At 43.7% G+C, this 27,137-nt stretch overlaps 1 protein-coding gene across 5 annotated transcripts in view; it reads left to right on the plus strand.

Annotated features, from left to right (window-relative positions):
- Window positions 1-2,098: 2,098 nt before the first annotated feature.
- CBFA2T3 (CBFA2/RUNX1 partner transcriptional co-repressor 3) overlaps window positions 2,099-27,137 on the plus strand; it is a 206,304-nt gene continuing 181,265 nt past the window's right edge. For 3 of the 5 annotated variants that reach the window (XM_074201069.1, XM_074201115.1, XM_074201076.1), the window contains exon 1: window positions 2,099-2,611. In XM_074201069.1, coding sequence (XP_074057170.1) covers window positions 2,539-2,611 — 73 coding nt within the window. In that variant the 5' untranslated portion in view covers window positions 2,099-2,538. The remainder of the gene's footprint in view (window positions 2,612-27,137) is intronic. The other 2 variants (XM_074201123.1, XM_074201085.1) reach the window with 1 other exon arrangement.

Raw genomic sequence — 27,137 nt, forward strand, 5'->3', positions numbered from 1 at the left:
CCTTTATTCCCCATTTACTCTCCTTTTCCCTTCCCTTTCCTCTTCTCTGCTCTCCTCTCCTGCTAACCCTAAACAACCTTACTCTAACATTGATGATGAGAATAGAAGGCAGGTCAGGAAAGGAAACCCTAAGACCTCGTGAAAGTAGAAGTGCCCTGCATCTGCAGGGGAAGGCAGTCCCCCACAGGTGGTTATGGGAGCTGAGCATCTGTCTGGCCTCCTCTGGGTAAGGGGGTGGGGACTGCCCCAACTAGAGAAGGGCTAGTTGCAATCCTATGTTTAGTACATGGGGTTAACTAACTATCCCTAGTACTCCACCCAGCTCTAAATACACACACACACACACACACACACATACACACACACACACATACATTCAATATCATGACTGTTTTTCTTCACTCTGGTTGTGTTCTCTAAAATGTGGCATCCAATGATCCTTATCATTCCCCACACCCAACTCTCCTGCCTTTTCTCCCTCAGTGTCTCCCTCATCCCTTTTCACCTAACCACTCCTGATAGAGAACATGGGCCATGTCAGGGAGGGCTGGTGGAGGCCAAAAAACAGAAAAGAGATCAGAAAATGGTGCTCCTTAGGAGGGCAATCACCACATTCTTCCCTCCCCAGCAGACAGAGGCCCATTGCTTTCCTTTCCAAAGCAAATAGCCCAAACATGTCGGGGTCTATTTCTTGTTCTTCATGCTGTTTCCATGGCATCTTCTGGAAGCTGGACCATGCTCAGGAATCATCCACTCATTCAACAAGATTTTCAGCACCCTTCATTCTGTCCCAAATTTCTAAAGTGATAGTTTTTGAGCTGAGGGTTTGGGAACCCCAGAGAAATTAGAAGGAAACTCCGGGTACTCCCCTGTGACCTAGAGGTTGCAGGGGCATCAGTTTGGGGGTGGCTACACACTCTGTGAGATTGGTTTTTTTTTAAAGTGGGATGAATTAGCTCTCTCCCCCTCCCAGATCAGCACCTAGAGCTCCTTCTCTCTAGACTATAAGATCTGCCGTGATGCTTAGACAGAAACAAATGAGAGCCTTTCTTCGCTATCCATGTGTGTAAGGATGATATGAGGCAGGAGGGTCCCAGGAGTCCTACAGGAAAGGGGTGGGGTGGGAAAGGGAGGGATACTGGAGAATGAAAATATGTGACTATCACTGAGAGCAAGGAACAGCATGAGAAAATTTCTTTAGCTCTAGTTGAAAGCTGGGATACTCTGGAGATGGAAGACCAAGAATTAATAAGGCAGAACTTTCCCAGCATGCACCACCATATCAAAGATGCAGACCCTTTGGTGGGAGTAAGGGACTTTGATGGAAGACTGGGGAGAAGTCACAGAGACTTGGGTGGGGCACTGAGAAGATGGTGTGGAGGAGGGGGAGGGAGGGAGAGATTGTTCTAGAACCCTGACTGGGCCAGACTTTGGGTGGAGCCCAGGGTTGAAATGACATAGGGCCAAGATTTGAGGAGTGGAGGGAAGAGAACAGTGTTAAGAGTAGTAGAGTAAGGGGTGGAGGACATGGTTGAGTTGCCAAAGAATGGAGAGAAGCCCAGGGGTTCATGACCAAATTCAAGGACTCCTAAGGTCCTCACTAAGTTACGGGGAGTAAATAACATCCTTAGAAAGAGAGCCCTGAAGGCCCAGCATGCAAAATGGTCCCATCTGCCCATGCAGAGGAGGTAAAGCTGCTGTGGCTGAGACTGTCACTGATAGGATCCTTGCAACCTTAGACTTCTGCTCTGAGCTTGGGGAACCAGAGTTAACACTAAGAGGAAGTTGTTGGAAAGTCAGACCGGAATGGTCGATAGGGAAGGCAGAGCAGGGCTTGGTCACAGATGGTTCCTGTTGGGGGAAGAGCAAGGGTGCAGCTGCCCATTTCTGCTTTCCCCCCTCTCCCCTTACTGCATTATCACTGAGCCACAGCTGGCTGCCTTCCCCTCTGGCCGGCAAAGACCTCTCCCTCCACAGCTTCCCCTCACCACCCCCCAGCTGTCACATGGGCACCCTGCAGCCACCCACCCCTTCCCCAAGACATTGAACCATTGAGTGGGGCAGGCTGGGAGGTGGGAGGGACCCCTAAAAGTCCTCAAGTTTTTCATCCCATGGGACTCCTCTGTTGGGACTGTCCTGCTCAGTTCTCTGAGACCCAAGAACCCAAAAGATTCTAAGGAGAGGAGAAGAGCAGGGACTTGGCTTCTGGAAGCAAAGCCACTGGTTGCAGACTGGGGACACTGCTTTGTGACTTTCAAAAACCCTGGGAGTTCAAAGTCAGGATTGTACTTTTGGGCATTTTGCCTAAAGATTCTCAAGGTCTTTCTCAGCTCCACCTCATTCTCTCTCTCTCTCTCTTTCTCTCTCTCTCTCTCTCTCTCTCTCTCTCTCTCTCTCTCTCTCTCTCTCTCTCTCTCTCTCCTCTCCCCTCCTTCTCTTTCCCTCCCCCTCCTCTTTCCCTCTCCCTCCCTCCTTCCCTCCTTCCTCTGTCTTCCTCTGTCTCTTACACACACACACACACACACACACTGGATCCTCATGTCCCGAGCATTTTCCATGCTGGAGAGTTGTGTTTCTTCTCGACCCAGAGGTCCTAGGAAAGGTGGTCCAGGTAAGGAAATTAAAGCTTCAAAAATGTGGGAGGGAGCTCTGGGGGAAGAGGTGAGGGGTGAGGGAAGAGCCTTGCAAGAGGGCAGGGCAGGCCAGGTGGGAGAAATACTCCCCACCCACAAGCCATCAACGCCAAGGCTCTCAGTTTTGTTGACAACCCTAGAACTCACCCCCAATATCAACAACAGTGTCATTGTAATGGAATGGCTCCTAACAGCTGGGGCAGGTGTTCACTGGCAAGGGTGCCAGCAGGTGCCAGGCTCGTATCCTCCCCTGTGTTGGCCAAGAGGCAGATGCTGAGGCCAGCGAGAGATGGGGCAGGGTGGCATGGAGCCACAATGAGGCATGAATCTGAAGAGGAAGATTTGCAAGTTGGTTATAAATTGAAGTGGATTCCCATGCTCATTGGGTTTGAGCCCTGCATCTGGATAAATTAGGAGGTCATAACCAGGTTCTGCTTCCTGAGAAGCAACTACAAATGGGAGAGGGGCTAAGGAAAAGAAAATGGAAGGTGGGTCAGGAATCACGTGGGACAGACACAGGGAAGCATTCTCTGCTCTAGTCTGTGCACAAGAGATTCTTGTCCAGGTGTGGCTCTTGTCGCTTTTGCCAATGAGTCTGTTTCCAATCTTAGAATCTCTCAAAGATTGACTCAGCTGTGTGGGATGGATGGGATGGGGGTGGCTTCCCATGCTCACAGGTCTTTTCCAAAAGCCACTACCTTCCCTAAGCCCAAGGCTCATCATTCATTCATTCATTCATTCATTCATCCATCTAACTATTCAGTCACTCAGCATTTATTAGAATCCACTGTGTACAGCACATTTCCCTTCTCCACTTTCAACCTACCACCACCCCATCTTAACAAAAATGTCCCTGGGACCTGTACAGGTTAGAAGGAGATAAGGACTGTAACCAGAGGCCCAGGGCAAAAGACCTTATTGAAATAGAAGGGCCCTGAGTAGTCGGCATAGGTTGACGAGAATCCCCTCTGTGTCTTTTAACTCTGGGCAGCCAGGTGACTGAGCTGCAAGAACTGGTTTCCTGGTATCCTGCCTTGAATTTAGATCAGGAGACTCCTTGCCCTATTTTAGAGGGGGAACCTGAGTAGAGGTAAAGTGACTTGCCCAGGATCACAAAACTAATGTGTCTGTGACTGAATCTGAACTGGTCTTTCTGACTCCAAAACCATTCTAATTCTATTAGTTAAGAGAATGGCCAAATGAGAACAGCAAACCCAGGTCAAGGTCCCCATCTCTTCCAAAGATCATGGATTTTTAGAATTGTGGAGGATTTCAGGGAGCATTTTCTCCAAATCTCTCATTTTAGAGATAAGGAAACAAATTCAGGTAGGAAAAGCGACTTAACCAGAAGTCACACAGGAAGTAAATAACTGAGTTGGAATTTGAAATACTTATTTTAAAATCCAAATTCTATGCTGCTACTACAACAGCTGAAGGGTGGGATCTTCCACCTTGGACAATAATATCTGAGCAGTTCCAATATAAAATAGGAGAACCCTGAAGGACAAGGATGTTCCAGTCCTTAATCCTCTTCTTGGGAAAAGAGGATGTGGGTAGAGTTGGAACAAAATTGCTATATTTTAGCCAAGCTGAGTTGAAGATTTGTAGCTGGGAGGTATCAAGGATGATTCCATCCAACTGGGCTATTGAGTTCTCAAAAACTGACTTGGATAAGGCAGGGAGAGGAACAGACCATAGCTTGGGGGGCTGAATGGAAATGCACCACTAAGGGACAAAAGTATCTCCATTATATTGACTTGTACTGAAAAAGAGAGTTTGTCCATTTGGAGAATGGTCAATGTTGGAATCAGTCAATGGTAAGGATGGCAATGATAAGTTGACAGCATTTGAACTGTGTGGTATGCCAAGGTTTTAGCCTCTTGGAGGATGGGGCTGGTCCATATTCTAACTTTTGCCCTCAGGTTGGGTAGGGAAGAAAAGAAATTGAATGTATCTCAGCTATCTACTTTCACAAGTATATGGGCAAGGGAAAGGAAGAGAGTACCATACTGATTTCTGTCATTTGGTAGGAAGTAGAATGAGTCAATGACAACTGGTACAGGTGTCAACAAATGAATCTGTCCATGTGCTACCTCTGCCAGATATACCGTAAGGTGCTGACCCTGCCATACATGTGTGGATCTCAAGGCTGATTCTTTGAATAGCAGAATAGTGAGATCCCAGAGTCAGGGATCTCTCCATATATATCAACATGGAGATGATATTGGACTGAGATTACAGACCCACTTTTAGCTAAGAAAAGTTGAAACAATTGTTCATCTATGACTGTGGAGATGGGGACATAAACAAAGCTAAAACCTCTAAATTTGATTGAATTTAAACATTTTTCAAGAACTACTTATATATGAGATACTGTCCTAAGCCCTGAAGATACAATGGCAAAAGGAAAATAGTCTGTGACTTCAAGGAGCTAATACTGTTTTACAATAAACACAAAGTGACAAATGCAAGATAATTTGAGGAGAGAGAAGGGACTTGACTGGAGGGGCCAGAGGAAGGATGGGAAAGGCTTCCCAGAGAAAGAGGCCTCTCAGTTGAGCCTTGATAAAAATTCCAAGAGACAGAGGTGAGGAGAGGGGCATGCCAGGCCTAAAGGTCCGGCCTATCCTCTAACTTCAAGGAATAGCAAATAATCCTTTTGAGTAATGGGAAATCATCCTAGAATAGTAGATTGGAGAGAGATTGCAAAAAATCTTTGAAGGACAATTCGAAGAGTTTGAATTTTATCCTCCCGACAACTGGGAGCTACTAAAGTTTCTTTGGAGGTACTTTCTATCTCTGCCCTTATCTCAACATAGAGCTGATAGCAAATCACTAAGCCAAGTTTCTGGTAATAGGTGCTAGCAAATTCCACAGTCAATATGATTTGTCTGAATTTGGTGTCAGGAAAAAACTGAATTGAAATTCTGCCTCTGACACTAGTTTGTGTTGACCATAGACAAGTCACCCAACTTCTCTGGGATTCAATCTCCTATAAAATCGCGGTAGCAATACCCACAGAACTGACCCCATAGGGTTATTGTGGGGATTAAATTATTACATATGTGTAAAGAGTTTCATAAATCAAAAAGTTCAACATTGTCAACCAAACATTTCAGTTTCTAACATGCCAACAAATGATGAGTGTCATATACATAGATGATAATGATACAAGGTAGAATCATAGATTTACACCTGGAAGGTGCCTTAAGGATCATCTAGTACCACCTCCTTCATTTTACAGATGAGAAACTGAGACCTCTAGAAGTTGAGACTCATTTAGAGTCAGCTAGGAGGAGTCAAAACCAGAATTTCCAGGATTCACTGGTAAAGGAAAGATCTGGATCAAATACTATGAGGAACCAGGGAAGGGAGAGATCCTCACCTACCCATTCACTCCAGCTTTGGGGAAGGGAAGAGGGGGAAGGATCTTGATCAAGTGGAGGAAATGGACCTTTAAGGAAGAAAAGGATGAAAACAAGCAGAGATCCCAACTCAATTCAAGGTAATACATGAGATCAGACAATAGGACCACTTAGCTATATTGTGTGAAAGGGAAGTGTGAAATAAATCTGAAAAGGAAGGCCAAAGACAGACTGAGGAGTTAACAGAGAAATGTCCAAAAGGCAAGTGGATAATAGGAGGCAGGGGAAGTTGGAGAGACCTGTGCAATCCACAGCTAGGACATGGGTCAGTGAATCACTGAGAACTATTGGTTTTGCTATAGTAAATAAGGAATTCTAGGGCCTGTGAACTTGTGTGTGATACATATATGCACATATAGATATACATATCATTTATATATAGTATATATACATACATGGTTCTGTTCTTAAGACTTGTTAAGAAAATACAAATTTGTTCCAACATGACTGACAATTGATATTTGAATATAATGTGAATTTCTTTTTTTAAGTAAGATTTTATTTTGAGTTTTACAATTTTTCCCCCATTCTTGCTTCCCTCCTCCAACCCCCCACAGCAGGCCTTCTGTTAGTCTCTACATTGTTTCCATGGTATACATTGATCTAAGTTATATGTGATGAGAGAGAAATCATATCGAAAAATGAAGTATGAGATAGAGCAGAATTACATAAGGTTTTTTTTCTATATAATGTGAATTTCACATTTGTTTATATACAATTTCATGGTGAAGGAAAACTTGACCATGTTGATAGTGGACATGCATGCGGTGAAGTTGTGAGGTGACTTCTGGTGATGCGTCACCAGAATGTGTTGGCCATGGGAACTAAAGGAAAAAAAAGATGTTTGTCTCCATCCAAGGGAAAAGCATTATAGCAGTCATTTTCCTTGACCCAGGATGAAATGAGAGTTACTTGGGATGAGAAGGTAATAACACTGAAGGAGCAAGATATATAGTCGCCTGGATAGGAGAGTGGACGACTCAACCCTTCTGACTCTCATCATTCCCAAACCATCTGCCTAGGGAAAAGCCGCAAGGGAAATAAACCTCATTCACTGTCTCTGAGGGTCTAGTCCCAACCAGGCACTGGTCCCTGAGGTACCTCATGGAGGAGGCAATCCCATTGGTCTTGATTCCTAGCTTTGGGGCAATTCCATTTTGGTGACTTGGATCCAAAGGGATGGGAATTCTTTGGGTCATGGCCATGGAGACTTCAAGTGGGTTTCAGGTTCCACTGCCACTTCCAGTTTTAAGTCTTTATTCAAGTTAAGTACTATGTTTCTTTTGGTGCAATGGAAACTCTGGGTTCACCACCCAGCTTTCCAAACCATGGAAACATGTTGAGCCCAAAGTCAAGGATAATGCTACTATTAGTATATTGACAATTTCTTGACAATACTGAGAACTGCATTATCATTTTTATTAGATTCCTTTCTTTTTTTCTTTTGTCACTGATAAAATTTTTGAGTATTGTGACCCTAACTCCATTTTCCCCATAAGCCCTTTGGATTTTATTGTATTTTGCCTGACCTGTGGTAGAGCTTTCCATCCTCATATTGGTCTGATCAGCCATAGTGTGGCACACACTGTCTATAACAGCAATTTCACTTTGGTCTTCAGTAACAAAAGACAAGAACCGAACAATTGTATTTTGCATTGTTGGTGATTTTTAGGAATGTATATGTTATAGCAGAATTGACCACATATCTGTCCAGATATATGTAGCTAGGTGGCTCAGTGGGTAGAGTGCTGGGCTTGGAGTCAGGAAGACTTGAATTCAAATCTGACCTTAGACACTTATTAGCTGTGTAACCCTGGATAGATAACTTAACCATGTTTGTCTCAGTTTCCTCACCTGTAAAATGAACTGGAAAAAGGAAATGACAAATCATTCCAGTACCTCTGCCAAGAATACCCCAAAAGGAGTCACAAAGAGTCACATATGACTGAAATGACTCAACAATACGTACACATATATTACTATATTTCTCCATAATTAATTTCCTTTGTAATCCTACGTATCTTGTTTATACATTTTAAAACATTATGCTGAGAAGGGTTCCCTGGGCTTCCCCAGAAGGGGTCCAGAACACACAGAAAAAATTGAGTCTATGTGTTAGAGGAACCTGCCATTTGAAGAGGAAGTCTCCCCATAGTAAAATGAGTAGCACAATCCTGGAGAGTAAGGCTAGCTCCACCCTCTCTTGACAGACCACATCAGAGGAAGTGTCCCCAAGAGGCAGAAAACCTGGATTCAATAATGATTTCTATAAATAAACATTTCCATAGGGCTTGAAGGTTTACAAAATATTTTCCACCTAACTATTCTGTGAACTCACTAATCTAATTATTATCCACTTTTTACAGATGAGAAAACTCTGGTTCAGAGTAGTTGAGGGTCTTCCCAAGAAAGCTATCGAGGTTAAACCCAGGATTCAAGTTCAGTCCTTCTGATTCCAAGAAAAAGGGTCTTTTTTCTATATATGAATGCCTTTCAGTCAATAGGAGAATGGGGATCATGGGAGATTTTCCCTGTGACCTACAAGGTGACCTGAAAACTACTCTGCAATGTAGAGTCTTGCCGAGTCATATAGGGCACTGAGAGGTTAAATCATCTGCCCAAAGCCACCCAACGGAGAGGTGTCCCAGACATGTCTTGAATAGGGAGTCTTTGTGTCTCTGAGTTCATCCTGTATCCACTCCACCATACAATGCTATCCGTCTTCCTTATCTGTACAGTGGGGATATTGTTGTGAGACTCAGATGCTGTGGTACATATCGGTAAAACGCTTTCCATATTTATCAGTGCTAGCTATCATTGTTATGACAGAGCTGTCCAGCCTACCCTGACTCCTGGGGACAATAGGGGAGAGAAGGAGGAGCTCTTCGGTGATGTCTAAGCACAAAGTTGGCCCTGCTGGGAGAAGATAGTTCCATTCAAAGCAAGTGAAGCCACTGTTCAGAAGGGCAGACTTCAAATCAATCAGCAAGCAACCAGGAAGCCTTGATTAAGCGCCTACTATGTATCAAGAGATACAAAACTAAAAATTAAACAGTTCTTGCTCCCCTAAGGAATTTCAGTCCATCTATGGATATGTACTAATAAGGTAACTGGACAGTGTTTCCAGGGGCTCGGGCTATGAGATTGTCATGCTTACTCCATTGGAAGATGCCTTATTGTTCCCTAGGGAGAGGGAGTCCAAATGTGGGCACACAGGAAGGCAGTCTGACCATGGTATGGTTTCATGAATCTGAAAACAAAGCCAAAAATGCAGGGCCACCCCCCTTATGAAAAGCATCTGTTGTCCAGTTTCCTGCCTTTACCTTCTGTGGGGAAACTGGGGTTTCCATTGAGATGGGGTAGATAGCTTGTGGTTGAAGTGTGAAGAGAGTGGGAGGAAGGCAGGAAAGCCAACTTTTCATATTTCTCCACCTACTCAATTTCACATGTGCTTCATCTCTCTTGCCTTGCCTCTCCTGATTCCCCCTTCCAGGATTATTATTATTCTCATCATCATCATAGTTGTTTTTATGACCATTCTCCTCTTGATTCATGATATTTGCCTAACCCAGATCTGGAACTTGCAGAGTCATGACTATGCCAACCTGTGCCCTTCTTAGGTGTCATTCTTAGACCCCGGCTGGTTAATGAAGCAGACCATGCAGGGACAATAATGGCTCATGGGTGTGGCCCGAGTTAATCGGGGTTAATCAAGTCCTGGGTTGCTTTGTATATCCTGCCTCTTGGCAATAGGGGCTATCACATTCAGTGGGGAACTTTTGTGAGTTCTTCACCAAGGGAGTATCTCAATGAATATGATGGTGCACAACATATATTGGGGGGGGAGGAAAGGATTAGCTTGGGAGGCCTGTTAGGGAAGATGGAAAGGACTGGAGAGGGGATTTAGAAAGAAGCAATGAAGCCACTAAACAAGAGTGACTGCAGGCAGGAGCATTGATCCAGATGCAAGGTAACATAGGCCCAAACTAGAGGGATGGAATTAGGAATTGAAGGAGAGAAGGCAAACCCAACAGGACAACTTGAAGGAGAGATCAACAGTTTTCACATTGGAGAAGGGGAAGAGGGAAAGGAAGGAGATGAATATTCCTCTAACATTGTGAGCCTAAAGATGGACATTCATGTACCTACAAGGAAGAAGTTCATTATGTAATATGATTAGAGAGGTCTGAGGATGGTCGTCCCCAAAGATCTCAATGAAGGTGGCACATTCTGCAATTCCACATTTAGAATTTTTGTTTGGCACCCCATTGTAAAATATAAATGCCTCTGGGAAGGGCAACATTTCATCAGAGATTCATATGATTTTTAGGGTAGAAGGACCTTAAAAATCATCTGAGATCACATTCTACTCCTCACAGACTACCTAATTGATCAGCATAAAAGGTAGTCTAGCAGTCTCTAGGCCAGGGATCCTTAAATGTTTTTTGTCCTTTTGAACATCTGGTGAAGTCTATAAATTCAGTTATTTTTTTAGAGACACAAAGTGAGACACATAGAATTACAGAAGAAACTTTTCATAATAAGAGATAGTTATTAAAATATTTTTAAAAACAATTCCAGGCTAAGTACCATTGCTCTAGATAAACAGCTCCAATCATCATAAGCTCAGTATTTCACAAAGCATCCTTTCCATGGTGGGCTGTTAGAAAGTTTTTCCTCCTCATAATTATTCACTTTATTATTATTTCAGTGATGTCCACCTCTTCATGACTTCATTTGGGATTTTCTTGGCAAAAATATTGAAGCTATTTACCTTTTCGTTCTCCATTTTGTAGATGAGGAAGCTGAGGTAACAGGGTGAAATTACTTGTCCAGGGTCATACAGCTAGAAGTGTTTGAAGTCAATTTTTAACTCAGGAAGATGAGCCTTCCTTTTTTGTTATTTTGTTATTTTATTTTTTTTCCAATTACATGCAAAATTAGTTTTCAGGTTTCATCTTTTTATAAGCTTTTGAGTTCTACATTTTTTCTGTCACCCTCTTTTCCCTCTCCCTCATGGGAGTAAGTAATTTGATATAGGTTTAACATATATCAATATTAGTCCTTATGTAAAAGAAGAATTACAACTAAAGGGAGGAAAATCCATGGGAAAGAAAAAATATAGAAGTTTTACAAAGTGAACATAGTATGCTTTGCTCTGTATTTTCCATCACAAGCCTTTTAGGATTGTCCTTGATCACTGAACTTCTTAGAAGAGCTGAGTCCATCATAATTGATCATCTCACAATGTTGGTATTATTGCATACAATGTTCTGATTCTGCTCACTTCATTGAGTATCAGTTCATGCAAGTCTTTCAAGCTTTTCTAAAGCTTGTCCACTCACGATTTCTTACAGAACAATAGTACTCCATCACATTCATATACCATAATTTTTTTAACTATTCCCCAATTTTGGGCAGCCCCTCAATTTCTAATTCTTTGCCAATATGAAAAGAACTACTATAAATATTTTCGTTCATGTGGATCTTTTCCCCTTTTTTATGATCTTTTTGGGATACAGAACTAGTACTATTATTGCTGGACCAAAGGATAGGCACAGTTTTATTGCTCTTTGGGTATAGTTCCAAATTGCACTCCAGAATAGTTGGATCAATTCACAACTCCACCAACAGCATTAATGTCCCAGTTTTCCTTATACATTTTCCTTTTGTCATTTTAGTCAATCTGGTAGGTATGAGGTGGTACCTCAGAATTGTTTTAATTTACATTTCTCTAATCAGTGATTTAGAACATTTTTCATACAACTATAGATAGTTTTAATTTCTTAAAGATGTGCCTTCAAACCTAGTACTCCGGGCAGCTAGTTGGCATAGTGGATAAAGCACCCGCCTTGGAGTCAAGAGTACCTGGGTTCAAATCCGGTCTCAGACACTTAATAATGACCTAGCTGTGTGGCCTTGGGCAAGCCACTTAACCCCCCTTTGCCTTGCAAAAACCTAAAAATCAAAACAAAAAAAAACAAAAACAAAACAAACCTAGTACTCTATCTACTGTGCCACTTAGCTGTTCCCTTATCATTAAAAGTTGCCAAAATTTGTATCCCTATAATGGACCAGGTCAGTCTTCCCCGATGGTCTTATCTCTCCTCTCTAAAGTCCTAGAGTAAGTGGCTTCCTTTTCCATAGGACAGCACTTCAGACATTTAGAGAAAGAGAAGCATCATTTTACAGAGAAGGAACTGAGGTCTAGGGGGGCAGGCAACTTCCCCAAGGTCACACAGCTGAATGAGACACAGGTCTCTGGACTGAGTCGAGTTTTTTTCTCACCATACTTAGAAGTAGGGGAAATTATCCAGAATTCTGTTAAAGGCTTAAAACTCACTACCCAGTCATCTGATGGTATCCAAAATTAAGTGTAAAGAATGAGAGTTAAGTGTGAATGTCAAAAGAACAAAACCAAACCCTGTTTTATCTGTTCAAGGTGCCCATAGGGAATAGGCAAGATAGTATGGTGGAGCTTGTAAAAGACCTGAGGTCAAATCCTGCCTCCAACAACTCACTCTACCTGTGGGACCAGGGAAAATCACTTAACCTCTTTAAGACTCAATCTCATTATCTGTAAAATGAGGATAATGATACCTGTAGGTTGTGAGGCTCAAATGAGATAATGTATGTAAAACCCTTTGCAAACCTTCCAGCGCCAGTCATCCTTATTATGGAGAGGCAGTGTGACTGGGGTACAGTATAGGGAGTCAGGAGGCATCGGGATCAGCTTTGTGATTTCATTAGCAGAGGGAACTTGCTAGTGAGGAAACCTCCAGTCCATGCAGGTTGGCACCTCCTCTTTGGATCATCACAGCCAACCTGGGTCACATGACTTGTACGTGTCAACCTGCCAGTTCTATCTACACTGCCTCTCTGGGCTTCCAGTGCTACTACTGACTCAAGGAGCCTCAGTCTCCTCATGTCCAAAATGAAGAAGATGATGTGTGATGTAGACCGCTATAGAAAAGGGAGCTGCTGTTACAAATACGTTTCTGTGATAGAGGAACATTAAACCATTGACTTTTGTTCATTCGTATTGATTTTTTCTCTCCCCCCCCCCCTTGGGGATGAGAGGTGGTGGAACTGCAGCAAGAGCTAATTAAATTCCCATCATTAAATAGCCGTATGCAGCTAGTTCCACCCCAGCAACGAAGCCATGCTGGCAAATGGCCTACTTAGAGAGACTTTGGGGGTGGGGGTTGGGGGGAAGGGGTGGCAACCTGGAATTGATCCCCCCTGGGAGGGGCTGAGTGTGCAGTAGTGAGGAGGAGGAAAATATAGTAGCTGCCAAACAAGGTTTCACCCCATGGCCACTGGCAGGGGGAATCTTTAGAAACAGTTCAAATAAGAACTTTAATAACCTTTTAAGGTTTGTGAAATATTTAACATAAATTATTTCAGTTGATCCTCCAATAGCTCAGTGAGGTGACCTCTCTAGGCTTACAGGCCCCTCTTCAACAATATGGTCCAGCCAACTAGCCTGCCCACAGTACCCCACACGGGTCATTCCATCTGGTGTCTTCCTACCTTTGTACAGTTGTCCACCCTCACCTTCCTCTTCCCTTTTCATGGCCACTTCTCAGAACCCTCATTTCCCAGAAAACACAACTCAAGCAGAACTGCTTTTATAAGATCTTTCCTTCTCCCTTCCCTGACTTCTCGAGCTTATTCCTGGAAATGACTGGCTTTTAGAGTCAAGGAGACCAGAGTTCAAATCCTGCCCTTGACATAGATTAGTTGTGTGAGCAAGGGCAAGTCACAAACTCCATGTTCTTAACTCTTTAAGTTACAGATGGAGGCCAATCTGCTTTGGTAAGGAAACTGCCCCTACTGGGAGTGCCAAATACCTACTAAATCATAGATCTAACCCAATAATGAAAATTTCTTAGCTGTTTATATGGATGTCTCCTCTATTAGAATGGAAATTCTCTGGAGGAGGTTTGGGGAGGGGGCATCATTTTTGGCTCAATGCTCAACACCAGGCCTACCTCATAATAAGTGTCCTTCATTCTTAAAGAAGGGAAGTGATGCCACCAAAAGAAGATGAATTTAAATGTTGGACACAGTCCCCAGTCCCACGTTCTCCTCTAAAGACATCTGGGTCCAGTGGCCAGATATAAAATCAGGAGGATTGGAGATGACCTTGAATGTGAGGCAGGGTTAAGTGACTTGTCCAAGGTCACACCGCTAAAATGTATTAACTGTCTAAAGTTGGATTTGAACCCAGAGTCAGTGCTCTATCCGCTTTTCCACCTAGCTACCCAATGCTTGCTAGTTGCTTGAATAAATGATCCATTGCAATATGGTCCCCATGCAGTCTGATTTAGCCTGGTCCTAGATTCTCAGTATTTTCCCATGAAAGCATTTTCAGTATGAAGTTCATTCTTATCATGAAAAGAAAAGAAAGGGCAGGGTTTCTGAAGAATGTTATAACCCTGTCCAGCCTGATGTTGCTAACTAGCCAGAGGGTATTTGCAGTATTTGCATTCTGCTCCAGAACCCATCCTGGGTTCCTGCAACCTCCTCAGGTCCTAGAGTGTCTCAGCTGTGTCCAGTAGCTCAGAGAGAAAAGAAATTAGTAGAAAGCAGGAAAAGAAGCCTTTTATAGAAATGAGGATTTCCAAAATGCCTTTGTTTGGGGGAACCCAGAGCCCAGATGGGATTGCTTCTCACCTCAGTCTATTGGCTGATATGAACAAAGAGTTACTTTTCTTGAGGAACTCTGGCTGCTGCCTAAGGGGTCTAAGCTGGAATCTCTCTCTCTCTCTCTCTCTCTCTCTCTCTCTCTCTCTCTCTCTCTCTCTCTCTCTCTCTGTTATCTAGATGGATGTCCGTGGAGGAGGTTGAAGATGGCCTAGCTGGCTAAGAAAACACATTGTTGGTTGAGTTGTTTGCTCTGGTTTCTCTTTGTGGTACCTTTTTTGGTTTGTTTTTATTGCAAGGTAATGAGGTTAAGGGACTTTCTCAAGGTCACACAGCTAGGTAATTATCAAGTGTCTGGGGTCGGATTTGAACCCAGGTCCTCCTGACTCCAGGGCTGTGCCCCAATTTAAGGTGCTTTCCAGTAAGATGCAGTTAGCCTTCCACTTGCCGAGGGTTTGTTGGCGCACATGAGTTCCCGGGAGGAAGGGGAGGGAGTGATGCTGCGGCTCCCCTTGAATAAGGGGGCGTTGGATGGCTTGGGCAAGGCTGTCCTCCGTGGGGCGGGCAGGGGTGGGGGCTGGCATAGAACAGAGGGCCCTTCCGCTCCCCAGCCCGCAGCTCCATCCTCCTGGGCTGGCGGCTGCCCGCTGGAACAACACGGGCTGTTCGACGCCCGAGCAGGAAGACGGTTCAAAGGGGCCTGGCTGGCCGCGAGCCCCCGGCCCCATCCTCAGGGGCCACGGGCCAGCGCTATCTGGGCGGCGCAGGAGGCCGAGGAAGCGGCGGCGCCCAGGGCTGAGCCTCTGGCCGCTGCTCACACGGGCTGGCCGCCGGGGCCTGGCCCGGGACCCCCAGGATCCTGACGCTCCACCCTGGGCCCGGCTTCCTGTGCAAGGATGTGACCGGGAAACAGGCGGAGGCGGGCGGCCCGGGCCTCGGCCGGCCCCCGGCTCCCTGTCTTCCTCCCCCGCCCCGGCCCCTCCGTCTGGCGTGGGGGGCGTTGGAGCAGGAGTCCTGCCCCCAGGCCCCCTCTCGCTGCCGTGACTCAGTGGACTTCCCAGGAAGATGTCTTGGCCGCTATCTCCCAAGGAGACAGAGGAACTGGCTCTTAAAAAAGGGAAGGGGGTGGGGGGAGAGAAAAACAGAGACAGAGAGAGAGAGAGAGAGAGAGAGAGAGAGAGAGAGAGAGAGAGAGAGAGAGAGATACAGAGACGGGAAAAAGAGGAGGAAAGGGCGGAGAGAAAGGGGAGAGAGATAAGAGAAGCAAAGAGAGAAGGTAGAGAAAGGACAAAGGAGTAGAGAGAGGAGGAGCAAAGGAAGGTGGAGAGAAAAGAAAGGAAGAAAAAGAGAAGGAAGAAAAGAGAATGTGAAAAGGAAAAACTGGGGCCAAGAGACAAAGAGGGGGAGGAGGAGGAAAGGAAGGTGGAAGGAAAGAGGAAGAGAGAAAAAGAGAAGGAAGAAAAGACTGTGGAGAGAAAGGGGAAACTAGGGCAAAGAAAGAGGAGGAAAGGAAGGGTGGAGAGAAAAGAGGAAGAGAGAAAACAGAAGGAAGAAAAGAATGTGAAAAGGAGAAACTGGGGCAAAGAGAGAAAGAGGAGGAGGAGGAGGAAAGGAAGGTGGAGAGAAAAGAAAGGAAGAAAAAGAAAATGTGAAAAGGAGAAACTGGGGCCAAGAGACAAAGAGGGGGAGGAGGAGAAAAGGAAGGTGGAGAGAAAAGAGGTAGAAAATGAGAAGGAAGAAAAGAGAATGTGAAGAGAAAGAAAAGGCTGGGGCAAAGAGAAAGAGGAGGAAAGGAAGGGTGGAGAGAAGGGGTAGAGAGAAAAAGAGAAAGAAGAAAAGAGGGAAGCTGAGGCAAAGAGAGGAGGAGGGAAGGAAGGGTCGACAGAAAAGAGGAAGAGAAAAAGAGAAGGAAGAAAAAAGGAAAAGCTGAGGCGGAGAGAGGGGAGGAGGAGAGGAAGTGGGAGAGAACAGAGAACGAGCTCAAAAGAGAAGGAAGAAAAGAGAGGATGTGGGGAAGAAAGGAAAAGCTGGGGCCAAGAGGGAAAAGGCAGGCCGGGGGGAAGCCGGAGCGCGGAGCGCGGAGGCGCGCCTGGCAGCCCGGTGTGGCGCAGCTGTGAGCGGCGGCGGCAGCTGCGCCCGGCGATAACCGGGGAGCGGCTGAGCCGTCTTTCCCAGCCCACTGGTGCGCACCGAGCCCCTTATCTCCGCCGCGCATTCCGCATTGAATTACAGAGCTGGAAAACCGAGGCAGGCGGGCGGGGGGCGGCGGGGGAGCGGGGAGGGGGCGCTTCCCTTTCACACGAAATTGAAAAGAGAGCGTGGGGCTGCCGGCACCAGCTCCTGGGAAGATGGGAGCCGCAGACCGGGTTGGAATCCTAGGGATGGGGGGTCTGGCCCCGCAGCGAGAATCGGGCCCGGGGAGAAGGAAACACGCTGGCTTCGAGCCACCTCCGTAACCAGAACAGGCTCAGTCTGGGGCTTGATGCTGAGGAATTCCAGCATGGGCAGGACCCTTCAGGGGAGCAGGGAGAGAGGGGAAGGGCAACCTACGGGGGGGGGGGGGGGCGATATCCACAGTACTTGGGAAAGGAAGGTAAGAGCAGACATCAGCAATTATAGAGACTTCCCCATCCACCCCTTCATCCAAGCCCTCCAGGCCTCCCGGCTCTCCAGTCCTCTGTTCTGGAAGCATTTAAAAAGAAATCCATGTATTTGAAGTATGGTACTCCATCTGTAATCTCTGGGACATGAATTCAAATCATTTTTGATCAAATTAATTATTTCCTGGTAAATCTTAGTCTCTCTGGGTCTCAGTTTCTTCATCTATAAAATGAGAGGGTTGGCCTGGTTAACACCTAATTCTGTAATCTTAGCATCCTAAACCAGTAATGCATAAAGCTGAGGGTGAGTGGAACAAGGCCACTCTCTTGGCTGTCCCACCTCCTCTACTCCCATTCTCTTGCATTGTTTTCCCCTCCTCTTGCCCCTTTTGGAGGTCCAGAGATCCTTCCAAATTGGTTGTCACCTAGAGACTCAGTTTGCTTTTCATTGCTGATCCCAAACCTGATCCCATGTTCCTATGAAGCAACAAAATTTCCAAATTGAAAGACCCCAGAGGCTATGCCATCAGCCTCCTCTCTGAAGAAGAGCCCCCGAACAATCAGCACTATACACCCTCAGAGAATCCATCCTACCCCTACCTGCTCCCCAAACTACACCAGAGCCAGGCCTTCGGAGTTGTTCTTCAACCCAGAATCTGAGATCTATCAAGTTTGGAAGTCCACAACAATAGAGGAGGTCAGGGAACTAGTTGGGAAACTGGATAGTGTGCTGGCCTTGAAGTCAGAGAAAAGGAGTTCAAATCCTACCTTGAATGTTTGCTAATTAGCAAAATTTTGTGACCTTCGATAAGTCAACTAACTTCTGTTGGCTTTCGTTCTCTTATGACAAATGATGGGGTTCAACTTGACCACTATTCAATCTCTGTATTATTTGGTCAAATAGAATTTCTGATTTTTTTCAGCAAGGCTTTGCAAGCACCTACTATAGGTGAGGGAAATATTGCAAAATATAGAAAACATAGTCTCTATCTTCAATTTAATAAATAGCACACTGTTATGGGGGCAGCTAGGTGGTACAGTGGATAGAGCACTGGCCCTGGAATCAGGAGGACCAACCTCAGACACTTGACATGTGCTAACTGCCTTGCATCCAGAGCCATCTCCAGTCAGCCTGGTTCATATCTGGTCACTGGATTCAGGGGGCAACATAGGAGACCCTGAGGCTGGTGACTCAGCACTATACCCCCTCACTCAAATCCGATTCGCCTGCTTTCATGATATCACCTCCCTTATGTCATGGAACAAGAACAAGAACAAGAACAAAGGGCAAGCATCGGCAGAAACAGAACACCATTAGTTGCTTTGAAGTCTCCTATAGGACATCTACACAGAACCTAGTGTGCTGGGGGAGGGGAGCCAGCCAAGGGTGGGGTTTCTGATCCAATCAGGAACCAAGACACACATGTGAAATGATTAGAGAACAATACTCAACAGTTAATGATAGAATGCTCAACCGAAGATCCTCAGCTCGGCAATGCATGGGGTAAGATAAGTCCCCGGATGCCTTGCTTCCTGGAACACTGAGGAAGAGAAAGCTTCATGGAAACAGGGAGAGAGGAACAGGGGAAAGGTTGAGGAAGGTTCAACCTGGAGGGATGATGGCTCACACTTCCAGAGTCCTCTAAGGGACAAGGGGCAAGAGCTGGGGAGGTTCTAGGGGAGATGGTTAGCAAACGCTTAAGTGCCTAATAACAATAATTTTAATAGGTAACATTTATGTAGGACTTTAAAACTTACAAATAGCCTCATATTTATTTTCTTATTTCAGCCTCACAATAGTCCTATGAAGTAAATTACAAAAATATATGTTTATGTGTACACGTGCATTTAAAATGAATGTGATATCCAGATGTTTGTGTATATTTACAGATGTTGAGATATGTATATATATATATTTTTTCACATATATGTGTAAATACACACACTTATCTGTCAGGGCTTATTTTGGGTATCAAAACCACCCAAAAACTAAAGGTAAAAACAGTCACTGATCGTAAGGATCTAACATGCTAATGGGGAAAATAGGATGTGAATAACTAGGTTTAATCAAGATACATAGAGTATATATAGAACCTATGATATTCAGTTTAGCATTCTATCAACAACTGTTTAGTAGTGTGCTCTAAGAGACTGGCTTGAAAGGTGATAGAGAGCACTAGATTGGAGTCAGGCAGACTTGGGTTCAAATCCTACCTCAGACATTTAGTACTCATATGACCCTGGGCAAGTTCTAACCCTATCTGGATCTCAGTGACCTCATCTGTAAAATGAGTGGGTTGGACTTGGCCAGTAAGGGACTTTCCAGTTCTAAATCTTCCTGCTTCATCTTGACTGCCAATCTGAATTCCTGTGGGGAGAGGCCCTTTCAGCTTGGCAGAATTGCCTGCTCCAAGGCAGGACAGCCCTCAACAGAAGGGTGCTGTCCAATTCTGGGTAATGGTTTTCCAAGCTCAGGACACATCTGGTTCATTCTGAAAGAATGGTGAAGATGAGCACACCCCACCAGCTTTGTATATACTGTCAAAGACCATGCCACCAAAATAATGCTCACATCCCCCCCACCAAGAAGAACATCCTGGGTAGGAGGCTTGGGGGTGATCTGTAGTCCTGATTCCAGCTTTAACCACTGGCCTGGTTTCCTGAACTAGAAATACAGGATCTGACTGTGTGATGTCTCCCTCCCCATGGGAAGAGATGGCCTATAGCTCTGCATCATCCCATCCTGGCCCTGTTGTGTTTGTCTTTGCAACTGCCAACCTCTCCTTCTGTGCCCTTCACTTCTCCCCAATAAGCCTGTCTCCTCTTCAGGAGCTCAGTGCCCTGATGTTCCCCTCCCCCTTCTCTCTACTCTATCAAGACATGCTCTCAGGAAAGGATCTGCTCTCCATCACTCATTTAAACCCATGTGTACTTCTCAGCCCTTTTGCTCTCTTTCCCAGGGTGGGATTTGGAGGGTGAGCCCTCTCTTGAGCTGTGGAAGGAAAGACATTGTAACCTCAGAGAGGAATTTTAAGCATCAGCTAAGTCACTGGGGGAGGAGAGGAGTATTTTTCTGGATGGGGCCCTAAAATCATACCTTTTAGGCAGCCTGGCCTGCCCAAGCATAAGTGTTATGGAGCCAGGAAGACGGGAAGGCTTGGGGTAGATTAGCAGAGAAGAATCAAAAGCTTCACTAAGTAGCCTCTCCCAGTTCAAGAGCTGCCAGGGTTGGAGGAAGGGAGATACCCCAGGGATATGCCTCTGCTTCCTGCCTGAACTGAGGCTTGCTGCGGTTCAATGGGGCCTTGCTTTTGACCCCATACCTGCTCCACTGAACCTGCTTCCTTCCTCCCCAACCCCTCAGCTACTAGTTGAGAGGGACAAATTCTTACTGAACAGACTTGGGGTTCAAGTTTGTGATGGCTTCAAGTTCTAGATGTTAGATAACCAGTCAGACATGAGAATCATGACATTGTCAACTGACACATCTCCTAGACTACTACATTGTCTCCAGGTATGATAAACAGAGAGAATCATAGGCTCTACAATGGACACCAAAAATATACAGTGTAAATGCCTCCCCCATTTTACAAGGGAGGAAAGAGAAGCCCAGAGTAATTAACCAGAGAAGATGCTGCAGCTAAAGAATAGATCATTCGTACGAAGGAAATATTGTGATCATGTCTAATATTCACTAAACACTTTTTTTACTTGACTTCAGGCCCCAATTTCAGAATTAGAAGGAACCTTCAAGTTCTAGTCTGAATCAGTCCTGGAAAATCATTACCTCTATGTCCAATGAGAGGAAAATCTATCCTCTGACTAGGGTACTTCAGTGGCTCAATAGATAGAGGACCATGCCTAGAACCAGGAAGACCTGAGTCCAAATCCTGCCTTAGACACTTGGCAGCTATGTGATCCTGATCAAATCATTTCACCTTTGCTACCTCAATTTCCTCACTTGCAAAATTGGGATAATTATAGAATACACCTGCAGGTTGTAAGGATCAAATGAGATTTGTTAAGAACTTAACACAATGACTAGCATGCAGTAGGCTCTTTGTAAATGTTTTTCCCCTTCCCTTATTCCCCCTTCCTGAGGCAACTGTTCTACTTTTGAAGGATCTGAATATTAGGAAATTTTAACTTAGGGGAAGCTTAAAGTTTCCCCTTTTTGATTTCCCATCACTTTTATTTATGATCTCTGAGGCATAACAAAAAAGTTAAATCCTTCAAAGTGATAACCCTTAAAACTCAAAGACAACTATGTTCCCCTGCAGTCTTTTCCAATCTAAACATCTTTAATTCCTTCAAATAATTTCCATAGCTCAAACCTGGCTGACCTCTTCTGGGTGTTCTCTAACTTATTCAATGTCTTTCTTAAAATATGGTTCTCAGAATGGAACACAATACTCCACTGTGGTCTGACTTTGGCAAAATACAGAACAACCACTGACTTTTTCTGCCAGGATGCTTTGCCTCTCAATATTGTGACAACTTACTTGTTTTCTATATCACTTTGATGACTCCTATGAAATTTGCAATTTTTTTCAGGTAAATTGCTATCTAGCCATTCTAACACCTCCTTTATACTCACAAAGCTGTTTTTTTTTTAGACCCAGGTATAAGAGTTTACATATATCCATATTATGTTTCATCTTGTTTGAGCTAGCTCGACGTAACCTGTCAAGATTTTCTTAGATCTTGATTCTTCCTTAAAGTGCATTGATCCTCTCCTCACAGTTCTGTGACACCTGCAAACTTGCTAAACATTCCACATAATCCTTTATTTAAGTCACAGATACAAATAAACAGCAAAGGTCTGGCCCCTGGAGTCTTCCTTCCAAACTGACAAACCATTCTAAGGATCTGTCCATGCATTCAGTACTGAATTTGCTTGGACTTTCATCCACATGCCTTCATATCTTCCACAAGAATGAGAAAAGAAGCTTCAAGGCCATTACCAAAATCTAGCTGAACCCTCTTTAAAATCACCACCCAATCTAGCATTTTAATAATACTATCAAAAGGGGCAGCTAGGTGGTATAGTGGATATAACACTGGCCCTAGAATCAGGAGAATCTGAGTTCAAATTAGACCTCAGTCACTTAATATTTAGCTGTGTGACTTTGGGCAAATCACTTAAACTTATTGACTTGCCAAAAAAAAAAATAACACTATCAACAAAGGATTGAGATTAGTCTGACCTGGCCTGTTCTTAATGAAGATGTACTGACAACTTGAAATCATTTCCTTGTCTAACCTTTCTTATAAGAGTACATTCTAGGATCTTCTCTAGAATTGGGCAGACTTGGGAATCGAACACAATGGATGGGCTGTGTTGAGAGGCAGAGCATCCAGTAATAAGGAGTTAGACAATCCTACTCTACTCTGCCCTACTTAGACCACCTAGACCACAATGCAGCCTATAATCTAGAGACACTACTCTTTTCTTTTCTGAAAATCATAAAGTTTACCATTGATGGACTTTTGAGATTACAGAACCCTAGAATGTTAGCAGTTGAAGAAACATCAGACCACATCTAGCACAGAAATTCTTAAACTTGGTCAACATCATAGACCCCTTTGGTAATCTGGTGAACCCTTATCAGAAAAAAAAATTAATGCATAGAAGAAAATGAAAAAAGATTATAAAAGAAACTAATTAGAGGGGAAATCTTTATTAAAAGAGGGGAAGTCTTTATTAAAACTCAAATTCTTCGATCCCAATTAAAAAAAAAAACCCTTATGTTAGTGCAACCCCCTAATTTCACAGAGAAACCAAGTGCTCCAAGAAATCTATTAGACAGTCATGAGTTAAAAAGAAGATCCTGTACAGAAGGAAAAATGTTTTCTCTGGGTACATACGCAGTGGAAACAAAGCCAGGGAGTCTGGTAACTGGAAGCTTAGGAAAGCAGACTGAGAGACTCCCTTCCTAGGAAACAGAAGAGAAAGAGTATGGGAAATTCCCAGGAAGTAAGGGGACAAAATCAAACCAAAGGACTGGTTATGGTGAACATTTTCCCATGGAATTACGGAGAGAGGGACTTGAGAATGGTAGGATATTGGGAAGGAGTGATGAGAGGACTCAGTCATTTATTCAAGAAACATTTATCAAGTTTCTTGCTATAGAGAGTGCTGGGGAGATACACAGGAGGTCTTCATGGAGCTTATAAGCTATATGAGAAATATGACCCATATACAAGAATATGACATGTGCTGTATTTTGTTTTGGAAAAAAAAACAAAGTGATAGCTGAGGTTCAAGGGGGGGGGTGATCATTCATAATTGGGAAGATGAGGGTGAGGGAAGGAGGAAATTCCAGCACATGAAGTGAGAAAGTATGAGGCATTCTGGGAGATCCAGAGTAACCCACTTTTATTTGAATGTAGTAGAGTATATGATAAGGTTGGGGGAAGGGAGGAGAGTAATAGAGGATTATAGGATCATCAAATTGACCTGGAAATGGCCTTAGAGTCCTCTTTTCCAACTTTCTCATTTTACATGTGAAGTGTGAAGTCCATTGAGGTTAACTGATTTGCCAAAGGTCATACAACTAATAAGAATTAGAACCAAGATTTGAACTCATGTTCTTTGACTCCAAATCCATTATTTCCTCCCCAATAATGAATGAGTGAATGGGAAAAAAAAGTAATCATTAACTGCTTACTATATACCTCAACATGTGATAAGACTGGAAAAGTTGTGTTATACCAGATTGTGTTATAATGGTTTTGAATGACAGGTACATTTTGTTGTGATTTTTTTTTCAGAGACAGAGAAGTGTTAAGGTTTTTAAGTTAAGATTTTTAAGTACTAGAGAGACATGTTTCAATCTGTGTATAAGGAAGCAAGATAGTTTGGAAGGAGGAGAGACTGGAGATCCTTTAAGGCCTCTGTCAGAGATTTGAACTAGAAATAAATGCAGAACAAGAAGCACCGGGAGAAGGGGGCAGGATGGTAAAGTTTGGAATGATGGGTTCTCTTTCCTTAAAAAAATAAAGATCAAATCTAACCTTTTTTCCTGGTTAAGAGTATCCTTTCTGGGTCAGTTAATCCCTCCATCATATTGCAATTCACTAGACTACAATCCAAGTAATGCCATGGCTCAGAGTATATCCCCAAGCTTATGTAGCATATCTCACTCCCTAACACAGAAAGTCTGTGATAGAAATGCTATCTTCCCCTGCAGAGGGGAAAGAGAGTTGGTTTTGGAATCAGGAAGTCCTGGGTTCGAGTCCACCTTTGATACCTATTGATTGTCTGACTTGACATGTCATTAAACCTCTGTCAGCCTCAGCTTCTTCATTTTACAAATGAGGATGATGATAATAATGGCCTCTAACCTCTCCAAATGATGACTAAATGATCATATGTGTAAAGCATCCTATAAACCTTAAGGTATTCTATAAATGTGAACTATTATTGCTAAAATCTCAGAGCCCCAGGTAACTGTGTAAGATTATGGGTTTTCAAGCAGGCATTGATCTGCCTTGATGAAGGGAGTTTCCTCACTGGAAGTTTGTTGCATCAATGTAATTATAGATGCAGTAAAAAATAAAACCACAAAACTTCCCCATGTATCATAACCAGACTAGGTCTCCTCACTATTCCACAAAAAAGACACTCTGTTTCTCAGCTTTGGGCATTTTCCCTGGCTGCCCCCGATCTTTGGGACACTGCTTCCTTTAAATCCCAACTAAAATCCCACTCCCTACAGGAAACTTTCTCTAACCCCTCTTCATTCCAGTGCCTTTTCTTTTTCCATTATTTCCTATTTATCCTGTATATAGTTTGATTTGTATACATTTGTTTGCATGTTGTCTCCCCCATTAAGACTGTAAGCGGGGCAGCTAGGTGGCGCAGTGGGCTAGGTGGTGCAGTGGATAGAGCACCGGCCCTGGAGTCAGGAGTACCTGGGTTCAAATCCGGTCTCAGACACTTAATAATTATCTAGCCGTGTGGCCTTGGGCAAACCACTTAACCCCATTTGCCTGGCAAAAACCTAAAACAAAACAAAATAAAACAAAACAAAAGACTATAAGTTCCTTGAGGGCAGGGACTGTCTTTTGTCTCTTTTGTATCCTCATTGCTTAGAATTGTATCTGATATATAGTGGGCAGTAATAAGTGTTCTTTGATTGAATGTTGGATGGATGGATAAATGTCTAAGAGAAAGAAATATTCAATACCTTGCTGATTTATGATTGCATCAGAGTATTGTCACTAAAAGTGCAGATTTCTCCATTTCTTAGGAGAGGCCTTCATGATGAACTGTGACTTGGAAAATGAATCACCTGGGGGCTAATCCTGTGATGAAGAATAGGCGTGAATCTGTCACCAGACTGGTACTTAAAGTCATTTTGGGTTGGTAGGACTGAGATAACATGCTTGCCTGTCAAAGTCATCACAGCTCTAGCATCAACTCCCTTAATGAGGCACAGGAATAAGGCTTTACTGAGAAAAGATTTTTTAAAAAACTAGTACAATTCTGATGCAAAGCAAAAGAACAGCAACAACAAACACAAAGTCCTGGAAAGGGGATGGGATCCAAAAACTCAGAATTACCTCCCAGACCCATTTCCTTAACCCTGTCCTTTCTTATCCCTTCTGATCTAGTGAGATCACAAATATAAGACTCTCTTTGTGACCCGGAGAGAGCCCAAGTATGTTAGTTTAATAACTATAAGAATGAAGTGGGCATTCAGGAAGCTGGCAGAGTAAAGTATGAGTGAACCTTAGTCTCTGGGAGACAGTACATTCTGTTTCTTACATACCAGCTGTGTGACCCTAGCCAGATCCCTGACCTTCCCAGGATTATGTTGCAAAGTCCACTGATCTGCCTCCTTTGAAAGAATTTCCTTGTCTGAAATTCCCTACACCACAGGTCTGAGCCTGTAAAAAATAAGTAATAATGAAAGTTATACAGAAATTTATGTAATCATGTTAAGTGGGTAGAGATGAATGGAATAATGTAGTTATCAAGGACTGCTTCACATGTCTAGAGTGAGGGTGGCTGATGGCAGGCCACCCAGTTGCTTCTCTGACATCCAGTCCTTACCACATTGGGTGCCTCCCTAAGAAGACGTCATAAGATGGACAAAAGAGTCAAGAAAGAATCAGAAGATCCAAAAATGTCAAAATCTATTTCATGAGATCTCAGATCCATTGAATCACTGAAATTGAGTTTGGATGAAAGGGCAGGTATGGTCACATCCTCACTGGTAGAAATTCAAGTGCTTGCTTCTCTCCAGTGAAACCATGTTTCCATTAAGTTAAACAAATTGAAATAACTTCTCTTTTTTTTAAGGGTTTTTTTGCAAGGCAAACGGGATTAAGTGGCTTGCCCAAGGCCACACAGCTAGGTCATTATTAAGTGTCTGAGACCGGATTTGAACCCAGGGACTCCTGGCTCCAGGGCCGGTGCTTTATCCACTAGGCCACCTAGCCGCCTCCGAAATAACTTCTTAATGATGCTAAGGGAGCAGACAATTTAAAGGAACTCTTAGGTGAGGAGAAAATCCAAGGCAAAATTTTCTTTTGTGTAAATCTGAGTCTTCATTAGGTAGATTTACTCAAAGTAAGATGTACTTAAATTATTTCCATGCTGAGTGGAGTGGTCCCTCATTCAGACTGCCAGTCATCTTCTACCTTGTAGAACTCCCTGTTCCATTGTGGGACCATTCTGTTAGAAATTTCTTCTTTCATAAGTCAATCAGTCAGCAAGCATTTATTAAGGGCTTACTATATGTCCCAGACACTGTGCTGAGCAATTGAGATGAAAAAGAAAAAAACAGAAACTCCCACCAATGGGAAAGACACAAATGTAC

Source organism: Macrotis lagotis, chromosome 1 (genome assembly GCF_037893015.1).
Source record: "Macrotis lagotis isolate mMagLag1 chromosome 1, bilby.v1.9.chrom.fasta, whole genome shotgun sequence".
Lineage (NCBI taxonomy): Eukaryota > Metazoa > Chordata > Mammalia > Peramelemorphia > Peramelidae > Macrotis > Macrotis lagotis.